At 38.7% G+C, this 19,852-nt stretch overlaps 1 protein-coding gene across 1 annotated transcript; it reads right to left on the reverse strand.

Moving 5' to 3' along the window:
• Nucleotides 1-1,295: 1,295 nt before the first annotated feature.
• On the reverse strand, nucleotides 1,296-19,713 carry LOC127418536 (interferon-induced very large GTPase 1-like; the record flags this gene model as incomplete). The annotated part of the gene is made up of 5 exons (XM_051659116.1): nucleotides 1,296-6,483; nucleotides 6,553-8,069; nucleotides 10,522-11,669; nucleotides 14,538-15,245; nucleotides 19,689-19,713. Coding segments are annotated over 5 exons (6,567 nt in total), but the record flags the coding sequence as incomplete, so codon positions are not given.
• Nucleotides 19,714-19,852: the final 139 nt, after the last annotated feature.

The following is a 19,852-nucleotide window of genomic DNA, read 5'->3' on the forward strand; positions in this document are numbered from 1 at the left end:
TGGGCGACATGGGCAGTTGCCCAGGGCGGCATCTTGTGGGGGGGGCAGCATGATGTCTTTTCTTTATACAGGTTAAAACAGAAGAAGAGACAGAGCAAATAACCATCCTGTTTGGTCTAACATCCTCTGCCCATTCTAACGCCCACAAAATGGCTACTGTTTCAGCTGTAGCCATCATCAGCTATTACTTCGGGAGACAGATCTACTTTATCATCATTAAGTTAAATCCACATCTACTGTAGGCAGTAGCCATCCTGGGACTAAAGCCCTTCCAGGATTGTTAGCAGGAGCAATATTTAAAATCTTAAACTTTTCAGCCCATATTAAACATTGCCTTATATAACATACTAACGTTTTCTTTGATTTGGCCAACTCAAAACATTCATATAGTACTCTGTTAGCAGGGCAATCCTCAAGTTTGTTCCAATACTTTAAAGTTAGTTTAATTCTTCTTATATATAATGGCTTTTCCCCCATTTCAACTAATAGTGCAGGGATCGGAGTACTTTTAAAAGCACCACTACATATTTGTAGTGCATTTGCCTGTACTATATCAAGCTTTTTTAAATTACATTCTGCAGCTGATCCATAAGTTTGACACCCATTATCAAAAACAGACCTAATCATAGTTTGATAGATAAGTAAAAGAGGACTCTTATCTGCCTCCCATTCTTAGCTTGTTAAACATCGCATAATAACCTGCTTGGTACTAGTAGACCGTTTTCTTCTACACATTTTGGTTCTCAAAGTAGGCCTACATTGCTGCCACCTACTGAGTTGAATGGACAAGCCATAGACCAGAGGGGAGACCATTTGCCACACTTTTTACTCTAGTGAATATTTCTTATGATAGATTTATTTTTGAAATTTTGTGACCGTCGCCACATTGTTGACCCGGAAAAAGATACCGTTCATATTGAACGCATGTTGATCTTTTGTGACCTTTTATATTTTGGTTTTGCATGTTGTCATACTATATGGAGAAATAAGTTATCTCAACGTGAACCTGCTGTAGGTTAATTAATGGTTTTCCAGCCAAATTTAAACAGTAAAACCATTAGTAAAAAAGTAAAAAATTTTAAAGGTAGCTTGCAAAAATATCAAACCATTGTTTTGGCCAACAGAAATTGTAATTCATTATTGATCTAAAATTACAACAAATAAAACACATGTCACCAAGTGCCCCAATATAAATGTTCAAATTTGACCCAACCTTTATATTTAAAGGTCACTTTATTGTGTTCACTTGTTTAACCAACAGCTGTTACACAAACATGATGATAGTGGCATTTTATTTTGGAGCATAGAACATATATATATATATATATATATATATATACACACACACACTGGCGGCCAAAAGTTTGGAATAATATACAGATTTTGCTCTTATGGAAAGAAATTGGTACTTTTATTCACCAAAGTAGCATTCAACTGATCACAATGTATAGTCAGGACATTAATAATGTTGAAATAAATGTTCAGAACTTCTTAAACTACTTCAAAGAGTTCTCATCAAAAAATCCTCCACATGCAGCAATGACAGCTTTGCAGATCCTTGACATTCTAGCTGTCAGTTTGTCCAGATACTCAGGTGACATTTCACCCCACACTTCCTGTAGCACTTGCCATAGATGTGGCTGTCTTGTTGGGCACTTCTCACGCACCTTACAGTCTAGCTGATCCCACAAAAGCTCAATGGGGTTAAGATCCATAACACTCTTTTCCAATGATCTGTTGTCCAATGTCTGTGTTTCTTTGCCCACACTAACTTTTCTTTTTGTTTTTCTGTTTCAAAAGTGGCTTTTTCTTTGCAATTCTTCCCATAAGGCCTGCACCCCTGAGTCTTCTCTTTACTGTTGTACATGAAACTGGTGTTGAGCGGGTAGAATTCAATGAAGCTGTCAGCTGAGGACATGTGAGGCGTCTATTACTCAAACTAGAGTCTCTGATGTACTTATCCTCTTGTTTAGTTGTACATCTGGGCCTTCCACATCTCTTTCTGTCCTTGCCAGAGCCAGTTGTCCTTTGTCTTTGAAGACTGTAGTGTACACCTTTGTATGAAATCTCCAGTTTTTTTGGGGCAATTTCAAGCATTGTATAACCTTCATTCCTCAAAACAATGATTGACTGATGAGTTTCTAGAGGAAGATGTTTCTTTTTTGCCATTTTTGACCTAATATTGACCTTAAGACATGCCAGTCTATTGCATACTGTGGCAACTCAAAAACAAACACAAAGATAATGTTAAGCTTCATTTAAGGAACCAAATAGCTTTCAGCTGTGTTTGATATAATGGCAAGTGATTTTCTAGTACCAAATGATCAATTTAGCATGATTACTCAAGGATAAGGAGTGATGGCTGCTGTCTAGATTTGATCAAAAAGTACTTTTTTCAAATAGTGATGGTGCTGTTTTTTACATCAGTAATGTCCTGACTATACTTTGTGATCAGTTGAATGCCAGTTTGGTGAATTAAGGTACCAATTTCCTTCCGAAACAGCAAAATCTGTACAAAATTCCAAACTTTTGGCCGCCAGTGTATACCAATATATATATCGATCAGCCGCAACATTAAAACACCTGCCTAATATTGTGTAGCTCCCCCTCGTGCCGCCAAAACAGCGCCAACCCGCATCTCAGAATAGCATTCAGAGATGCTATTCTTCTCACCACAATTGTACAGAGCGGTTATCTGAGTTACCGTAGACTTTGTCAGTTCAAACCAGTCTGGTCATTCTCTGTTGACCTCTCTCATCAACAAGGTATTTCAGTCCACAGAACTGCCCTCACTGGATGTTTTTGTGTTTTGCAACATTCTGAGTAAATTCTAGAGACTGTTGTACATGAAATTTTCAATTCACCTGTCATTGGTTTTAATGACATTTTTTAAAATTTAGATTATCATTCATTATTCAGCACATTCTGTAGTTTTAAGTATTTAAACAAACAGAACTTTCAGAATCAGGAAATTATGAAGAAAAAAAGTTAAAAAAGAAGTACCCTTAGTTATTAATAATGAGATTCGTCCCCTATAAGTATAATATATTTTTCTCAAAATATAATATTCATATATCGTCTGTGATAAAGTGTAAAACAGTTGCTTCTGAAGAATAGAATACTTTGATTAAATATTAACATTATACGTTTTAAACTATTCTGTGAAGTGCTTCTTTGCTACAAGCAGTTTATATTTAAGGCGGTTTATATTGAGTTTAGTATATATTTCACAGTCACTGTAGTGTGGAACAGAAACTCATTTCAAACTTGTCTTGTGTATCAAGATCCTAGAGTCTCATTCTTTATCTTTTCCATCAAATGTATTTATCCAAACTTTCAACAGCCTCCTCTTTAGAGTACAGTCTCCATTCATCTGGAATCCTCCCGCTTCCCTCAAAGGTTTTATTGTAGTACTTTTCCAGATCTTTCTGAAATTGGCACACAAACCATTTCCAGTACGGCAGCTCAGATAGGTCAGAAGTGATGCTCCAGCTAGCATATTTACGACCAGCTTTTTTGTATTCTTTCCATGGGAATTTAACATGGGAGTCATTTGGAAAAAAACATCGATCACTGGCCACTGCTGATGTGCAGATGCTGATAGATAGGTTTGTTGTTCCTCTGTAATTCCACCCATTCAGTCCAATATTACGATGGAAAGGCACTCTATGATCTCCAGGATGGTCTTCCATCGTGTTGGTGCAGATGGCTGCACAGAAAGGACACTGAACCCAGCAGCACTGACAAAAGTGATCAATCAGAATCTCATCTGGCCTGTCTGTGCAGTCTAGATTTACTGGAAATGTTTCTGTACTATATTTGCTGCTTATTTCAGATATTATAGAAGGTAGTTCTTCTTTTATCACATCTTCTAGGAGGCTGACATCAACGTCATCATGATTCACTCCACTGAGATCACTTATAGAGAATATAAGCACATCAGAGAGCTGGTGTGTGAAATAAATCAACCACAAATTGACATCTCCATTGATCTCTTGAGCCTGTTTGGTGGATTCATGTACTGCGGATATGATCTGCTGCTGCAGCGGCATGATGCCATTTTGCATCTTGGGTTGAACACTATCTTGGAATCTTTCAGTGATGTACTGACTTACTTCATCCCTGATGAAATTCTTGAAGTGATTTCTGGGATTATGTATGTAGGTCATGTATGTGTCAAAATTCTTCTTTTCTGCCATTGTCTTGAGGATGTGTTTCTCTAGGTTAGATCTGTTCCCATTCAGCGATTCACAGTTTGTCTTCATTTCATCTGTCAACTCTCTGGCGGTTTTTTTGTAGACATGCTGCTGAATTGGATCTTTAAGTTTATTACAAATAAATTCACCAAAAATGGCAGCTGATGTTGCCCCTCGACAGTATTTCTGGAAAATTCTGTAGTACTCTTCCCTCTTCCTCTCAGAATAAAGAACAGGATCATTGACTTCCCTGAACATTTTGTGTTGGTCAGCGAATGTCTTCTTTGCCCTTTGACATATGCAAAGTACCAAATCAATGAAGAATTCTCTCTTGAACACATATTTCACTCCTTTCAGCCCGTCCTCGTGTTTTTTTAATCGTGTCTTTATGTAATCTACAAGTTGTTGAATGCAGCTAATGTTGTAGCCCATTTTTGCAATGCTAAATGACATAATCATTTTATCTGTCTGCTCAGTAATGCCTGTGACTAAGGTTCTTATCTGGACTTCATCCTCATTAGATAAAGCATGACCAAACATCTGTTTAGCTCCGTTGTAGGCATTTTTGAAAGATCCTGCAACTCCTCTGGATTTCTTTAACTGTACATATTCGGAATAGCTTGGCACAGAGCACATATCACTGTATTTACTGCTCTTTTTCTCATGGTCTACAGGTATACTTTGATAAATGTCATTGAGGAGTTCTTTGACATCTCTTATTATGTCAATAGATTTGACTGGTGGAGTATCTCGGATTATTTCTTCCACCTGCTGTTCCCAAAAGGAATCAAACTCTTTTTTCATTATATTTTCTTCCTTTGCTTGCTCTTTAAGTTTCAAAGCAAGTTCTTTGCTCTTTTCAAAGAGAGTGTTTTCATGATGTGTCCTCTGAGCATCAATCTTTTTCTTCAAGTCACGCTGCTGGAGAACATCGTTTAATTTCCTCTTTGTTTCCCTCAAAATGTTCCCTTGAAGCTCTTGGATTTTTATTTCAAATGAGGCTTTCCATTGGTTCAGCATAACTGCATCTCTGTCTTTCTCAAAAAATTCTGACATTGTCTTTTTCACTCCTTCACTTTGCACATATAGTTTTTTTTGAAGATCAGTTTCCTTGACCTCCCGAATCACTTCATTTTCTATATTGTTATGTAGTGTGTTTTCAATTTCCAGCATGGCACTCCGAAGACTCCAGGTCCATTTGCTGTATTCGGTCTCTAGTTTCCTATAAGTTGCGATTTCCAGAGAGTTCTTGAAGTTGAAGACAAATTGTTCACTAAGCAAAGCCTCCCAGAGATCTTGGATGCGTTTTTTTAGGTGAGTCAGCATCATGCCATTTGATTTTGAGGCATGACAAAGAATAGTTTGCTTTAACTCTTGAACATTTTCACAGTAGTGTGGGTTTGGTGGTGCCATTGGCGGACTGCCCTCCCATAGCTGTGCAAAATACTTCACATCGTTCTGAACATCGAATGCAATGACATCACTAAAACAGTCTGCATCTGACACTTCCTCTATGGCAGCGAGCTTAGTCATTTCATCCAGTGTCTCTTGCAGTCGTCTCCTTCCTTCCATGTTTTTCTCTCCAGCTGTGACGTCTGAAACATTCTGATGCACAAACATGCAGCTGGGATTCAGTCGGACCTGCTTCATCCTCAGGAAGGCCTGAATAACAATTTGCAGAATGTCCTGCATGTCATAAGGGTTTTCTCCAAAGATGTTGATCAAAGTCATATTTCCAAGACCAACAACAAATGTGGCCATTTTGTTGTCACGACATCTTGTTGACCTGCCATCCAGTTCTGGTGCACGAAGCCCCTCAGTATCAACCACCAGAATATAGTCAAACTTCAGCTCTTCTTTCATCTCCTCTGACACTCTGACCAGCTGCATGAAAGCTCCTCTGGTGCACCTGCCAGCGCTGACTGCAAACTGGAGTCCAAACATGGCATTCAGCATGGTTGATTTCCCAGAACTCTGAATGCCTAAAATTGACAGCACAAAGACACTCTGGTCTTCCAGTTTCTTGACGAGTTCATCTAGAACAGCAGTAACCCAGGTCAAAGGAATATGAGCAGCATCTCCATCCATCAGCTCTATTGGAATTCCAGAGATCATCATCTCTGCTGCAAGTCTCGGCAGAGAAAACAAGTCAAACTGCAGGCCTTTCTTGTTCCTCTTCACAGATGACCATGATTCATATATCTGACCAATCTCTCTCAGGATGTGCTCTAAGCCAAAGGTTGTTTTATTGATTTGCTCTGATATTTTTTCCAGAATTGTTTGTTCAATCTGTAGTTGGTCTAGTTGATCAGGCATCTTTTTCAAAGCTGAGACTTCATTCCATTTCATATCATACTCCTTATGAAGCCTACAGCGCTCATCTGAAATGAAATCATCCAACAGATTTCGCATCCACATCAGAAAATAGCTTTTTTCATTGTCTCTCTGTGATTTCAGTTTTTCAATAAACATCACAATGAACTCACTCAACCCTTGTGCCACTTGCTTTTCTCTTATAGTTCTCATGAGCTTCAGTTTGGTACTTTTATCTTCCTCTAGATTTTCTCCTCCTAAACAATGTAGTTTTTTGTTCATTTTACACCATTCATCCCACAGATTCCCCTGACAGGGCAGGTTTGTTTCTTTCACTGTTGATGGTTCCTTTCCATCAAATAGTCCCATAATTTGGAGTGCTGCATCTTTCCCTTTCTGGCTCTCTGGATCATCCTCATCTACTCTGATTCCTGTGTGTTGGGCCACATCTTCAAGTTTAAATGTCTTATTCTGCACCCTCAATCCCACTTTGATAGTCTCCCTTATCTGATAAGATACATCAGATTGGTTTTTGTTCAAAAGACCAATTATGAATTTTCCACCTCCCAGTTTAGTTTTATCACAGTTATTCTCAGTGAGCAGACAAATGAGGGGCTGAGGAGATTTGAAGAGTGATCTTACCAAGCCCTTGTAGTGGTTGCTCTGTCCAAAATCAGGTAAAAATAGGACATTCATAGAAGCCATCTTGATCAAAATCTCATATTGTTTCTCGTTGGCTCCTGCATCACCATGGAGATTACAGAATGCAACACAGTCAGAAAATGTATCTGTCTTTGTCCCAGAGGGACAATACCAAGCGATCTCCACCACTCCATCCATCAGTACTCTGGTTCTGCTGCTGCCTGGACAGTTCCTGTGGAAGAACGTGTTGTGTTTCTCATTAATGAGGGAGTTCATCAGCTGAGATTTGGATGACGACAGAGAGCCAAACCTGAAGAAAGCCACCATTGGAGTTTCTGCCTTATAGACTGGCTGGAAACGGCAACATGTTTGACCTGTTTCATCTGTTGCTTTCCAGCTCTTGCTGATTTGCCGAAATGTCCAGAGAGGGAACTCAATGTGTTGTGTGAATGGATCAGGTACAAGCAGAGGCAGAGCATACTGACACTGTGAGAGTTTAGTCACCATTAGCTGCTTTAAGAAACCATCAGCACAGTGAAACACAGCCATCTGAACATCCATTGGGTGAGTACTGTAGTGATTCCCTGAGAGAACAGTAGGGTTGTAGTTTGCTCCCTCTTCCTCGCCTTCTTTCTTGGTGGTAGGTGTTTTTTGGTCTTCTTTCCCTTCCTGCTTTATGACAGTGTATCTTGCTCTGTAGTCCATGTTCAGCAGCTTTTGTAGGAATGAGTTTACCAGTTCAGTCTCTTTTTGTGGCTCCTGGGTTTGAAATGAAGTGATTGCAAGAATGTCTGTTGTCTTCAATTTATTATATTGCATGTTTGTCAAAGCTAGTCTATTCAAGAGGTCTTTGAGCTCTTGGTCCAGGCTTTGGTCCTCATTGGTTTCAGGCATTGGGCTTGGGGCAGTTTCATCTCCCTGTAAATTAATACACATGAGATTTATATATAAGTAGTAATTTGTTATTGTGTCACTTTAACAGAGAGAATGTACAAATAAACCGTGAAATTAGAAAAAAAGATGTTTATAGGCATACGTGAGTAATATGGTAATTAATATTTCACAAATAATTTAGGAAAGAAGGAGCTTTACAAAAAGAAAGAAGCATTTTGTGTCAAGGTTCAGCCACTTCTGTTGGTTTGTTTATATCTTTTGTGGCTGAATTCTGACATTCATTTATTGTGTCATGTTGTGTGAACACATGGCAATGAAAACCAAACAAACCATGTGTTCCTATGTCTTGTCATTTGTTGTGTGAGTGCACTTGGCTTAGTGTTTTCTCATTGTCGTGTGCACTCGTGTCAGTTCAGTCATGAGTGATACCCCGCCTCCTTTGTTACCATAATTAATTTGCCTCACCTGCCTTCCCTCGTTACCCTCCTAATTTCCTTCCCTATTTAACCTCATTGTGTTTTCTGTCCTGTGCCAGTTTGTTGTGGATGTTTCCCTGTTAGGTGCGTGCACATCCTGTTGGTCAAGTCTGATCCGGTTCCTCCAGCCCAGCCAGGAGAGGTTCGACGGGAGGAGCCAAGGAAGGTGGAGCCAAGGAAGGCGGAGCTGTGAGAGGCTTGAGGGGTGAAGCCACGGAAGGCGGAGTCATTGGAGGTGGAGCCAGGGAAGGTGGAGCTGTGGAAGGCTCGAGGGGTGGAGCCATGGGAGGCAGAGCCATGGAAGGCTCAAAGGGCAGAGCCGTGGAAGGCGGAGCCATGGGAGGCTTGAGGGGCGAAGCCGTGGAAGGCGGATCCGTGAGAGGCTCGAGGGGCGAAGCCGTGGAGGGCGGAACCGTGAGAGGCTTGAGGGGCCTCCATGGTCGTGAGCACTGGCAGTGACTGGGGAACGTCCTCCGTGGTCGTGAGTACTGGCAGTGACTGGGGAATGGCCTCCGTGGTCGTGAGCACTGGCAGTGGCTGGGGAACGACCTCCGTGGTCCTGAGCACTGGCAGTGACTGGGGAGCAGGTGTCCCTTTCCTTCTCCTTTTCTGGACAGCTGGGAGCATTATTACGGGAACAGTCGAGGCTATAGGCATTGGCTCTGGGACGGTTGAGGCTACAGGCATGGGCGCTGGCTCGTTAACCATGGCAGTCGTGGGTGCTGGCTCATTAACTGTGGCAGGTGTGGGTGCTGATATCCCATGAGGAACGGCCTTCATGGCCAAACGTACCGATATCAGTGGGGGATCAATCACCTTAGAAGATGGTGCTAAACACAACGAGGTAAGCACCGTGGGGGAATTGACCAACGGAGCTTGGAGGGGGAGAGCCACCTCCAAAAATGTATTTTGGGGAAAGGTATGGAGAGGAGTTACCTTAGGGTTCGATACTAGCGAGGGGTAATGGATGGCCAGCTTTGCTAGTACATATTCCTCAAAGGAAAGACTCCCTACCTACAGAAGGGCTGTAATTCAGTGGAAATTTTGTCCCATCCCATAGATGGACTTGAGGTAGGAGTCTGATATGGTGGTTGCGGTGACGAGTTGACAGAACTTTGAAGTGTAATCCAGGAGAGGAAGATCTTGTTTGAAAAGTTCCAAAAGCGCACCAGTCAGCTCCATACTTCTGATGAGCGTGCTCGGTGCTTGGTGGGAAATTAGAAGCCCCCGCTGAGTCCTATTGGTGGTCTAGTCTTCTGTCACAACACAACAGACACAGAGGGAGGGTTGAACCCAATAGCGGGAGCTTTATTGATGGAGAAGATCTTAGGCGAATCAAATGTTAAAGGAGAGATCGGTAACTTAATTTTAATGACAGAGGTAGTGTTTGTAGGGAGTTTGCAGAAGGAGATCCAATCCAGGAAGTCAGAGGAAGAAGATGAGTCCTTGGGAATCGTGGAGACGAGGAATATAGGGTAAACAACTGGAGTTTCACGTACGGAAGTGGAGCAGGTAAGTCTAAGTGTTCCTCACGGAAACTAGATGTGGATAGAGTGGCGGGGTGAGGATTTATAGAAGTGATGATTGAGTGCAGGACTGGGCTCTGATGTGAGTGATAATTGCTTTAGGGAGAGAGAGCGGAGCATGGAGTGAGAGAGGGAGTCCAGTGTGGATGTGACAATGCCACTGTTGGGCCCTTGAGCAAGGCCCTTGACCCTATCTGCTCCAGGGGTACTATATCATGGCTGACCCTGCACTCTGACCCCAGCTTAGCTGGGATATGTGAAAAAAATAATAATTTCATTGTACATGTGCAAATGTGTTATGTGTGACAAAAATAAAGTCTTCTAATATTTACATTTTTATTTTGCATTGTCAGCTCATCTTTTTTCACTGAGGCCAGCAGCAATTTTTTATTGCAATTATAAGCTGCACTGCAGTGCCATTCTTTACAACAATGTCCCAGTCAACATTGAGATAGCAAGTCATTGATCACTTACCCTTTGAGAACAGCACATTTTCATGTTTTCCAAGTCTTTTCTTCTGTCTTCTTCATAATCCACATATTTAACGCTCTCTAGTACATCTTGCCTCTTTTGTTCTATTAACTTAATTTTGTCTTCATAAATCTTACATTGTTTTTCATTTAGATATTTCTCATTCTTGATTTTCTCTTCAAGTATCTCACGATGTTTGTTCCAGTTTTGTTTTTCCTCCATCATCCTCCTTTCATTATCTTGCATCCGTTTCAGTGTTTCCTTTTGCTGTCTCTGTATTTGCTCTCCTTCTATTTTCAGTTCCTGGGTTTTTGTCAGCTGCTCCTCTAATTTTTTCTTGTATTGTTCTTGGTTTTCTCTAAATTCGACTTCAATTCTCCTCCTTTCTTTGTCATGATTTTGTCTTTCTTCTTCCAATTTTATCTTCATTGTCTCTATCTCTTTTTCTTGGTTGGCCAGAAGTTCTTCTCTTTCTCTGCTCAGCTGCTCCACTTTGTCCCTTAGAATCTCTATTTGTTTTTCCTGTAGATCTCTCTCCATCTGTCTGAACATCTTACATGAGTAGTAACTCCCTCCATTTGCTGCCACCATTGCATCTATTTTTTGTAGTAGAGTAGAAACCTGTGTATGATCTCTAGTCATTTTAGTATTGAACACATGATATCTGTTGCCACACTGTTTAATGAGGTTCCTCAAAGCAGATTCAAGGTTTCCCAGGTAATCTTCAATGGACTTGTTCTTCAGATCATCTCCTCTGGTGAAGAGCACTATGGTGTACATTAAAGAGTTTTCACCAAAAGTTTCTTGAATTATCTTTACAGATTTTTTCTCCTCTTGAGTGAAACGTCCCAGTGGTATGAGTAAGAGAAACACATGTGGTCCTGGTAATGTCATTGAGGTGCAATTAGTGATTTCTCTCTGGATCTCTTCTTCATTAAGTTTAGTATCAAACAGTCCGGGAGTGTCAATCACAGTAATGTATCTGCCATTGATCTCAACTGTCTCTCTCTGACACTCTTTGGTAACTGACTCTTGAGACACATCTGCTTTAAATGCTTCTCTCCCTAAGATGATGTTTCCTGCTGCACTCTTCCCAACTCCAGTTTTTCCCAGTAACACAATCCTTACATCATCTGATATCTCTCTTGAACCTGAAAAAGAGAAAACTTCATTAGTCATGTTGCTAGGAACTAGTGTTGGGTTTGAGTCCACCTTAGTCAAGTCTGAGTCGAGTCCGAGCTCAAAAGGGGCAGAATTGGACTCAAGACCGAGTCCATAACAGGCCGAGTCCAAGTCAAGTATGAATGAATCTGTTCATGAATCTGAATTCAAATTGTAACCGTAAACTCAACATCCATATTTTAACCTTCACAACTAAGAAAAACAATTTGTCTAGATAAATTTAACAAAATAACCTCTGTTACATTTCATATATATATATATATATATATATATATATATATATATATATGATTAGTATCCTGCCAAACAAACTTCAAAGTGGTATCAGAATGAAAGCATTTGCTTTGTGTATGAAAAACTGTCCTTCAACACACTTCTTATTGCGTTCTGTTGACATTTCAGTTATTTGTTGCTTTCCCCCTCCACTCAGACATAGACTAATGAAAATGAAGGCTGCGTTAGTCATTACAACCAAGGTTATGTTAATTTAGTTTTTATTTTTGCTTCATTTTCAATTTGTCCATTCAATTTAGTTTAGTTTTATCTAAAATGATCCCTATCTAAAGAAATAATAGTCTATACTGAGATTCCTGTCTTCTCTATCTGCTGACTGCTTTGGGAAAATAATGAGTCAACACAGTAGTAATTAGCATTCGCTGAGAAGTTCCATCTCACAATTTGACGGCAAATGCTACATCTGAAAATATTGGAAAAGCCTACAGCTAATATAAGGGCCATTTAACACAGACATGATTGTCTAGTTTTATTCACGGAAAAATGGCACAATGCGGGGCGGTTCTGCGCACTGCTTGTGCACCTAAAACCCTGATGCATCCGTGTGTTATCGTTTAAAAAAAAATAAGAGAATCATAAACATTTATTTAGTACAACCTTGAAAAAGCTATTTGACAACAGATACTCACATACAGTATATTTCACAAGACAAAATAGTAACTGAATTTAAACAAATGATTCTGTTCAAAAGTTTACATTCCCTTGGTTCTTAAAGGATTAGTTCATCTAAAAATGGAAATTCAGTCATTCTTAACTCAAACCTGTGTTGTTATAACCCCATATGACGTGAAGCTGCCCACTTTTCTTAAGAAAAATCCACCAACTACTGTCCATTCTTTGGTTTCCCAGCGTCTTCTGCACATATGAGTTCTTCCCAACAGTGGCTAAATGATATAGACACCCAGCTTTTGACACTTAGGACAATTGATGGACACATACACCACTATTACAAAAGGTAACACAAGAACCAAGGGGATGCAAACTTTTGAAAAGGATGATTTGTGTAAATTACAGTACATTTTGGATTATGTAGCTTTTGAAGGGCAGTACTACATAAAAAAAATATGATATTTTACCTCTTATATTTGGATACATTCTGAAAGGGGTGTGAAAACGTATAGTCCTTCTGCACTTCACTGTATATATAGTTTGTGAAAATCTTATTTCATATTCTGTTTTTCATGATTTAACCACATTTTAGCATTTTTTTTAATGTAGAAATTCCATGTAGCCTATACTATCCATAAAATGTCATATTGCATGTGTAATTATGAACAGACTTGTCATGCCAGGTACACATTTTAAGACAAAATTCACAACATTGAAACCTAAAATTCAAAATACAATCCCCACATCTCAACATTTAAGTGCTTGTACTATGTACAGGGATGCAAATTGGGAGTGGTGAAAAAGGCGATAAAGTCATAGCAGGTGTTCCAGATGTATAATGTCTGTTGATTTGTTTGTTGTATTAAATCTTTTGTTATATTTAAAGCTTTTTTTTTAAGTGTTTAGGTTAAAAGTAACCCTTTCAAGTGATTTTAATAAGGTTAATGTAGAAAATTTCATCCAAAAAATTGGGCAAATTAGCTTCAGAAAATGTGACTAGCTGAAAGGTGAGTAGTTTGCATCCCTGTATGTAAAAACTGCAGAAATTGATCGGCTTCTTTCGGCTCGTTGTTGAAAACGCGTTTTGCATTATTTTGGGCATTTGTGCTAACTGACAGGACGACATAGAGCGCGTGCCAAGTGCATGACGTCATTGCCATGGAATCCAGTCACATTTCAGCTGATCTGCTGAAGACTAGAATGAATGTATCATCAAATCAACGTGCAACACAACAAAATTGATTTTCTTTCTCTGCAAACGATACCAGAGACAATATCGTGAAGAAAAAAAAATCAGTGACCCTACCAAAAACCGATGTAATAAACCGAGACGTCTGGTCACCCAATCTATAATTAAATTATAAAACAAAACATTTTGCTGCCCAAAATAACTTTATATTTTATTGTGCATTTTACTGTGAAAAAACTATAAAAGAACATATTTTAAGCAGCTCGTCAATGCTTTTAAAATAGAAAAACAATAAATAGGTGCTGTTTATCTGTTTTTCAGAGTTGCAGTCTGCTTTAGCAAAAAAAAAAATTTTTTTTTTTTGGACTATTTAAAAAGTTACCGTTAATTCATCAAGGACCAGTTTTTTTATTTTATTTATTTAATTGGGTTTTTTTTTTTTTTTTGGTCTTCTGCAATACATCTAGGCTATAAGACGTTTCCTCTCGGATGTCAATAAGACATTCAGCAGATGTCTTTGAGACATTTATGATTTAGAATGTTTGTAAATCTGATATTTTAAGATATTTTGCTGATGTTAATTAGAACTCAGTGCTTTCCAGATGAAACGCTCTTAAACAAACATCTCGGAGATCTACGTGTGCTATCTAGGTGTGCGCTTGCTACTTTTAACGGTTTAACGGATTTTGCTCGTGTGAGAAATGTAGCCTATGTCTCATTCGTCAATGACACTCCTCAATCTTACACAAGATGTTCCTTTGGGAAACAATTTCCATTTGCTCTGTATTGCCGTCTTTCATTTTTCTATCATCTTCATGATCAGAATTCCCCTCATCTTCTTCTGCTTTGAACAAGGCTTCAGATTTGCTCTGTACTTCATCCACTGGTATTCCTTCTGCATCCTCGTATAAGTCACAGATAAGAAACGTGTCCTCTTCTTCCTTGAGTATATTTTCTACCCTTTCAATCATCTCAGAAAGCCACCCTGATTTTCTTTCATCAAACTGTATATGTCCACCTCCACATTCCTTTATTAATTGATGAATACATTCACAGCTCTGGTCATCTTCCTCAGCAGTCAGCACTATAGAGTATTTAATCGCCTGCTCACTGAATTCTTCCAGTACATATTTCACTCTCTTGCAGTCGTCCTCACTGAAGTCATTGTACCGAAGTACGAGTATGATCACATGAGGTCCTGGGGTAGACAGGGACACACATTCTCTCACTGCCTTTGCAATCTGATAATTTGCAAGATTTGGGTGGAGCAGCTGAGGACTGTTGATGACTGTGATGTCTCTATCCTTCAGTTTTCCTCGGACACACTTACTGTGCTGCTTCACATTAGCCAGAGGTCCTGCAATCTCAAATGCTGCTTTTCCTAATATGAAGTTTCCCACTCTGCTGTTTTGTACTATATCCGTCCCCAGCAGAACAACCCTTAAGTCACACACTGGAACAGAGAACACACAAAAACAGTACTACAAATCAAACATTGATTAAACTACAAACAGGGCCGCCTCAAGCCTGGCGGGTCTCGGGGCAGGTTAGAATATGTGGGATGGGGGTGGGGGTACTTGTCAGACAGTTTCTGAAGGGCCATATGATTTCCGTAATCTAGTAATACTGAAGAGTTGAATGTTGATTAGTTAATTAAATAAAGTAACTACACTGTGTTAGTGATGATTGATCATTAGTGATGACACCTGCTGTTAACAAGTTGAGTCTACTGAAGGAAAGAGAAGGGAACAACAAGAACAAGAAAACAAGAGATCAAACCAGCAGACACCACAACAATTGAATCTGTCTTACACCCACACAGCCTTAGATATACATCAACTGCAAATAAATCTCTTTGTATGTTTTAGAAAAGTTATATACTTATAATTAATATAGGTTTGTCTCAATTTAGTGTTGCTGATATCTTTTTGTGTCATTTGAAGTCACCATTATGGTGATTATTGCTTTGACTGGTTAGGCACTTCAACCTTGCTCAAATAAACATCATCATCCAAAAAGTACAGTTCAAGAGAACAAGCACAAAATAATATGATGTAGGAACTGCATCACGATGATGGATTAAGAGTTAGCATCAAAGGAATAATTGCATTCCAATACAATGTGATTATGATGTTAACTGTGGATCTATAATTAACACTATGGAATAAGGGATATGTTAATGAAAATCTCCTTTGTCAGAGTGGTTGGATGCTGTCCTTGATGGATGATTTTAAAGTTGTGAATTAGACAAACAAACATCAAGACTCAGCATACAAAATTCAACAATGGTGACAAACCACAAACTCATTTTCACATTCATACCACTATCCATTATGGGTGTTCACATAGTACAGATCTCAACAATGGTACCCAGCATGCATTGCAGCATATATTGTTGATTGTCACCATTGATGAGATTTGTATGTTGATTGTTGATGTATAGGTGTACATATTTAACTTGCTATATTGTTCACTGGCAGAATTTGCTCAACTTTACATTTTGTTGTTCTAGTAACTGCTCAACTGTATATATTGGTAGAATTAATGTAGCTATAATTTAATTTACCATAAACTTATTGAAATAAATCAATAGTTTACGCTTTTGTTTCAAACTCATTATGTCAAAAAGCTGATCTAGTCTAACTTCATTCCCTTCCAGCTTTGTGCAACTGCATGTGCTTTGTTGAAACACTAATGCACTGAGCGGAAGATAATTTACTGACTCACATTTGCATTTGATAAATAAATAAATGTTTTCCATCGTACCATTTCTAGCATTAATTAGTTAGGCTTCTTCATTTGGGCTTACTGCAGGTCTTGTTTTAAGCATGGAGGTCAGAATACATAGAAATAACTTAAATTAAACAACTTAAGTAAACCAATGCCTGCAGTCAGATTTCAATAAGCTGGAAATTACTATAACACCCTGATTTTAAAAGTTCAAATCTATTTGGTCTAATTCGATACTTACCTGAGTTGGACGCCATTTCATCTTTATCCTATTTAAGTGTAGAAGTCGAAAGAGAAAGTTAATTTGGCAGACAGAAGAAGAAAAGGAGAAACCCGTCTGTCTGTGTGTGTGTGTGTGTGTGTGTGTGTGTGTTTATCAAACAAATAATTGTGATTTATGATGATTAATTGTCTCTTTTAGGGCTTTCAGGATTAGTTGTCATAGAAATTGTCATATTTCATATTTAACTTCAAAGATATAAATCAAATAATAAAACAGGGATATATGATTTCCTTAAAGCTTTAAATGAATGACACGAAAAATAATGTTTTATATATCAAAACATTTCTAAATACTTAAAATATGTTTATCTTTTTGGTCAGCTTTAGTTTTGGTCAATTTTATATTTACACTGTTGTTTTTGGAACTCAACATATTTTATATTATATATTTTTTTTGTTATAAAAAAAACTAAAATATATTTTTTTACAAATATATTTTTATTGTATTATATTATGCAATAGTAAAATATTTCTGTCCTAATTTCTTCAATTTCACATGTTATTTAAATGCTCTGATTAAACACTTGAGCCCTTTTTTCTCATGAGGCAAAACATTTCTATTTTGTTTCATCATTTCATCACTCCAAAGAAATAAAGTGTGCGTCTCTTCTGTGTCACTGTTTGTCATTAACACAGCATGTATGGATGCATAATGACCAGGAACATTTTCCATTACATGATCGTTTAAAGTGAAACCAGAGCGCTTTGCGTTCACTATCAAAGTTTATATTTGTTTGTTTAAATTTTCATACTGGAGCTGATCTGGTTGACATCTGCTGTGCGGCTCAGTGACGCTCAGAGTTCAACTGAATGAGACACACAAATGCGCCTTTGATGACATTTATATATTTGCCTAAAATTCCCTTTTTTGGGCATTAAAATGTGATTGTAATGTGAAGTGCACAATAATCACGGTTATCTCAAATATTTGCGATCAGACGATTGTTTAATAATCATGGCAGGCCTAATCAAAGCGATTGTGTGAAGTTAATTAGTTAGGCTTCTTCATTTGGGCTTACTGCAGGTCTTGTTTTAAGCATGGAGGTCAGAATACATAGAAATAACTTAAAATTAAACAACTTAAGTAAACCAATGCCTGCAGTCAGATTTCAATAAGCTGGAAATTACTATAACTCTTGATTTTAAAAGTTCAAATCTATTTGGTCTAATTCGATACTTACCTGAGTTGGACGCCATTTCATCTTTATCCTATTTAAGTGTAGAAGTCGAAAGAGAAAGTTAATTTGGCAGACAGAAGAAGAAAAGGAGAAACCCGTCTCTGTCTGTGTGTGTGTGTGTGTGTGTGTGTGTGTGTGTGTGTGTGCACGCACAGGGCGGATGCAAACCGGATTAACTAGGCAATTGCCTACGGCTACATCTCTGCGGGTGGCAACAAGGCGGAGCGAGAGAGAGTGCCTATAGCTACATACACTATCCTTCTATGCACAGCTAAATGCTTCTAATTTTGTATTCTTCCACTTGCGCTCCATTTTCTTAGCTGCTCTCTAGAGAGCATGAGTGTGATCATTGTACCATGGTGCAGGGCTTTTTTCTTTAATTGAAGGGGGCTGACACTATCAAGAGTGCTAGAGAAGACTGTATTTATATTTTCTGTTATTACATCAAGATATCTATGTGAATGTTGAAGTCACCAACAATTAAAGCTCACAAGATCTGAAAGAAAATGTGCTAATTCACCAAGGAAATCTGAGTATGGCCCAGGTGATCTATATACCGTAGCAAGGGTGAAAGATGACAGAGATTTTTTATTCATATCTGGATGGTGTCACATTAAGCATTATTAGTTCAAAATACTTAAAATTATATCTTGCCCTCTGAGTAACACCAAAAACTTCACTGTAAATTGTAGCAACACCTCCTGCTTGACCCTTCAGATAAGGCTTATGTTTATAACAATAAACTGGGGGAGTAGATTCATTTAAACTAATATATTAATCCGGTTTAAGACAGGTTTCAGGCAAACAGAGCACATCCAAACAATGATCTGTAATAATTTCATTTACAATTAGTGCTTTGGTTGAAAGAGATCTCATGTTTAGTAGCTCTATCTTTATATGATTTTTATCTTCAATTCTTATTTTTTTGTTTGTTTGTTTTTTTTAAAAGTTGACTTTAATCAATATTTTTTCTAAATGATTTAGTGAGAGTTTTGTGTATGGTAGTTCGGGGAACAGACACAGTCTCTATGTGATATCTAGGTGATACAGTCTCTATGTGTTGTAGTTTACGTGACCTGTGTGACATCTCAAGGCAGCTTGCAGATGTTTGGATTAACGAGATTGTCTGATTCCTGACCTGGGCCCTAGTTAGTCAAATACTATCACTATTAAGACTACGAACCAAATTACTAGAGAGGTGAGCGGCACCTTCCCTGGAGGGATGGAGTCCGTCTCTCTTTAGCAGGTCAGGTCTACCCCAAAAACTCTTCTAATTGTCTATAAATCCTATGCTATTCCCTAGACACCACTCAGACATCCAGCCATTTAGTGACACTAATCTACTATAAACCTCTTCAACACGATGAGCGGGGAGGGGGCCAGAGCATATTACAGTGTTTTGACATTGTTTTTGCAAGTTCACACACCTCTTTAACATTATCTTTAGTGATCTCTGACTGGCGAAGCCGGACATCATTAGTGCCAACATGAATAACAATTTTAGAACATCTACATTTAGCTTTAGCCAGCACTTATAAATTTGATCTGATGTCAGATGCTCGAGTCCCGGAAATGCATTTAACAATAGTGGCTGGAGTCTCTATTTCCACATTTCTTACAATAGAATCACCAATTATTAAGGTTCTTTCAACATTATATTCAGTGGGTGCATCACTCAGTGGGGAGAATCGATTGGAAACCCTAACAGGAACGGGAGAGTGCTGTCGCTTTGCTGAGTGAGTATGCCGCCGAGACGTCACCCAAATGCCCTGCTGCAGGGGCTCTAGAGCTGAAACCAAAGTGTGTGTGTGTGTGTGTCGCTCACTGTACTACCCGCATTCGAAACAGTATCTACTGGCTTCTCTTTCTC

Source organism: Myxocyprinus asiaticus, chromosome 28 (assembly GCF_019703515.2).
Source record: "Myxocyprinus asiaticus isolate MX2 ecotype Aquarium Trade chromosome 28, UBuf_Myxa_2, whole genome shotgun sequence".
NCBI classification, from domain to species: Eukaryota; Metazoa; Chordata; class Actinopteri; order Cypriniformes; family Catostomidae; genus Myxocyprinus; species Myxocyprinus asiaticus.